Source organism: Sinocyclocheilus anshuiensis, unplaced genomic scaffold, assembly GCF_001515605.1.
Source record: "Sinocyclocheilus anshuiensis isolate Anshui unplaced genomic scaffold, SAMN03320099.WGS_v1.1 scaffold1014, whole genome shotgun sequence".
Lineage (NCBI taxonomy): Eukaryota > Metazoa > Chordata > Actinopteri > Cypriniformes > Cyprinidae > Sinocyclocheilus > Sinocyclocheilus anshuiensis.
In genome coordinates this window covers 1,730,627-1,734,457 of record NW_015540943.1, presented here as the reverse complement: position 1 = coordinate 1,734,457, position 3,831 = coordinate 1,730,627, and the positions used below count along the sequence as shown (strand labels likewise).

At 35.0% G+C, this 3,831-nt stretch overlaps 1 protein-coding gene across 1 annotated transcript in view; it reads right to left on the bottom strand.

Moving 5' to 3' along the window:
- Nucleotides 1-635: 635 nt before the first annotated feature.
- The window catches only part of LOC107689731 (protein FAM19A5-like), a 170,827-nt gene continuing 167,631 nt past the window's right edge, over nucleotides 636-3,831 (bottom strand). The window contains exon 4 of the mRNA XM_016487864.1: nucleotides 636-1,828. Coding sequence (XP_016343350.1) covers nucleotides 1,820-1,828 — 9 coding nt within the window. The 3' untranslated portion in view covers nucleotides 636-1,819. The remainder of the gene's footprint in view (nucleotides 1,829-3,831) is intronic.

Genomic DNA, 3,831 nt, shown 5'->3' with positions numbered 1-3,831 from the left:
CACCTAACTTAAAGTGTGCTCATAAACACAGCATTTCTTGATACATGCTTGTTTATAACACTCTTCTTCATAGCCTGATAAACTACTGCTGTCATGATCAATAAAAAATGTACACAGACATTTATTATTTTTAATATTATTATTATTATTATCATTATTAAATTCAGCACATTTAGCTTTTGGTTAAATTGGATTGCAGTTGCTTAGTGAAAAACAAAAGAGAAAGAAAGAAAGAAAGAAAGAAAGAAAGAAAGAAAGAAAAATAAGTTTTGTGAATTCACCGCTCAGTCTCACAAATCTGAATCAATTCATCATATGTGCCTACAAATGCAGATCGCCACATATCTCTGTCAAACCAGGCATTGTTCATTTTAAATAGAGAAAGAAACATCATGATATTACAATTTTGCTTTAGTATATTTTCACGTATTTAATTTATTCTTAAAATATTTCATAATAAAAAAGTATTTAATGTAAATGAATCCAAGACTTTCTGAACTGTCTCTGGAGGTGTCAAGACTTGGAGGTGAGCACTGTGCAAACAAAAACAAGCGCAAAAAATCTATCCCAGAAAACCCAGATAGAAGGGGTTTTCTCTGAACCTTTACAATACAAAAGCTAAAAGCAGTTTCCATGACTCTGTGTAATACTTGGAACTGAATGTTCGCTTTTCTGCAATAAATCATTTATTTGTGTGTGTGTCTTGTCCATTTTCTTCCTTTTTAAGTACCTGTGGTCATGTTTTTGAACATGTAAAAGGAAAATTGCTACTTGAATTTGAACATAAACAGTAAGACAGGCCTTCGTTATGGAGCAGAGCATTACCCACATTCTATATCTCTCATTTCCACAACGTTATTCATGTTAAATAAGGTTCTCCACAAAGATACAACATATAAAACTGTTAAATATATAACTCGTAGGCCTTTCAAAATACATGTAATGACATATTTCACTCCTGGTAATCAGAAATGGCATTTTTTATGTTCCTTTTTAATATTTTCTGACGATAAGCAATGGGGTACTCTTCCATTTAACCTTCCATGCTTAATGCAAACCATCCAAAATATTGCTACTGAAAAATGCAAATTAAATTTGTTGACGTTTTTATGTGTACAGTATCGATATCCTTGGAATACAGTGGTTAATTCAGTTCAAGGAAATGCCTGTAAAGTACTAAAGGTTCACCTCTGATTGTGATAAATGGGAATGGTTGACCCAGTCGTTTTAATGTTCCACATCAGTGATTCCATTTGTAGACCACTGCTGTATAGCATAGTCTTTTTATATCTATATCTATCTCTCTCTCTACATTTAGGTTTATATATATCATTTCTTTGCCTAAAATTTCCCTTTCAAGTCTATTCTTCAGTCTGCACTCATATAATCAATGCATTTTTTTTTTTGTGTGTATTATTTTTCCTCTTTGGTCTGTAAAAAATGAGCGCCAAAAACATACTCCAGCAGAAAGCTGTTTCACAGAGCAGTTAGGTTCACAGTTTCGGATCAGATCAGAACTGCTGGTGGAGCCCCATAAAGCCTGTGTCTGGTTCAGTCTCAGACAGGGTAGATGCCTCATTGTCCTGTGCTGCGTTCTTAAAGTACTCAAGGCTCCTAATGTACCACCATCCGTGAGGCGCTTTGTGAATGTACAGTATGTCCTCCGTGGCACAAGGGGGTGCTGCCATTACCAAAGCCGAGACACAAACAGACAGGCAGAGGCAGGTGTTAAGCCGATGAGACATAGCAAATATCTACAGCAGGTGGGCGAAGCTGCAAGAGGCCTCATCTCGTAGCGTTCCAGGAACCCCTCGCACTGTTAGGACACCTAGATCAACCAGAAACACACAGGAAATCAAGATCAGTGATGCAGTTCCAGGGGTGTAGCAATAATGTGACTAATGTAGGGTAATGTTTATTTTATTTTATTTTCCATTTTTTTCCCTCTCAGAACCAATAGTTTCGGTAACTGCAAAAGAAGGTGCTTGCAATTTATAAAAGTAATATTAATATATAATAAATATGACGTAGTAAAGTTTTTTTTTTTTGATACTCCACCCAAAAATTAAAATATCATTTACTTACCCTCATGCTATACCAGATGTACGACTTTCTTTGTTCTGTGCAACATAAACTAAGATTTTTAGAAAAATAATCCATCTCTGTGAGTCCATATAAAGCAGGTGGAAGAAACTTTCAAAACTGACGCTTCAAAAAACGTGTAAAACACACGTGGATGTATCAATAGCTGATTTTCCACTGTTGGGCCAAACAGTTCTCGTTGTTTAACTGTTCCATTCCATGGCAATCTGGCTCAGTCAGTACAGATATGGATTCATTTTCCACTGTGGGGCTGATAACAGAGCTCTTTGGAATGTAATACAGATGTACCTTGGAAACGCAAAGCTTATAATGGTATGAGAAAAGCAAAGCAACTGAGTTATGGAGGAAGATCAGATATTTCTGCTTTCAGGACTCCTTTTTTTGTTTGCTTCGCTCAAATAGTGCACTTGGTCAGCTACTAAGAAACACTGAGAACTGGAGAATTCCAGGCCGAGAACTGTCATTATACATTATATGGACTCACAGAGATGTATTATATTTTATAAAAATGTGTGTTCCACAGATGAAAGAAGGTCATATACATCTGAGACGACAACAGGATGAGTAAATGATAAGAGAATTAAAAAAAAAAACAGCCTTAGGTGGTTTAGTTGGTTTCTTGACCAAGCTAGTGTTTTGATGGTTTAGCTGGTCTCTGGTCAATTCTGATCAGATATCAAGTGCCTAACAGAGAAAACAAAAAAAAAAGAAAAAAAGAGGGAGGTGAACTACAGACATTTTTCTAGACGAGACAAGTGGCTCTGGACAATAGGCCTGGTGCAAGCATAATCCAATTGAACGTGTGATGCTCAAATGGAATATGATGTTCAAAGATCAGAGATGGGCAGTATTTAAATGAAATGTATTTAAAATGTGTATTTAATTACTTTAGAGTATTTTGTAATTTGTATTTTGCTGGAAAAAAAATCGAATGTAAAAAAAAAAAAAAAAATCGAATGTAATTTGTAGTAAGTAGATCATTTTATTCACAGATAATACATTACCTTTCTTCACCTGTGTTAATAGTACTGCCAACTATAGCTTATCACAGTTTTTGGCTAGATGCAAGTGAATCAAATGACATCCTGTTTGATCCATAGGCGGTGTCCTAAAGGGTTAGTTCATCCAAAAAATGAAAATTCTGTTGTTAATTACTCACCCTCTTGTCGTTCCACTCATGTAAGACCTTCATTCATCTTCAGAACATAAATGAAGATATTTTTGATGAAATCCAAGAGCTTTCTGTTCCTCTACAGTCAGTCATGCATCAAGTAATCCATGTTATTAAGTACATCATTAAGCAATCCAATTTTATGAAGCAACGTGAGTGCTTTGTTTGCGAGAAAAAAAAAAACACACTTTATTTATGAAAATATTATCCAAACACGTGCATTTTGGTACTCTAGTGAATATTCACTCATGAGCCTTGTGTTGACGCACAAGTCTTCTATCACATGAACGCAACACAAATGCATTGTGATGCTCTCATGAACACACAATGCAGATCTTTTTTTGGTAACACTTTCTATGAAGCCCATTTAATAATAATAATAATATTTTTTTCTCAAACAGCCATAAGATCAGATATCAGATCAGATGAATGTGTAATATGACACATTTGCTTTGAACTATTTTTACTGTAATATCAGTTTGATTATTTTGACGGTACCCTTTAGACAGCTGTTTATAAGTAACTCTGCAACTACATGTCAACTAGCAGTCATTGGA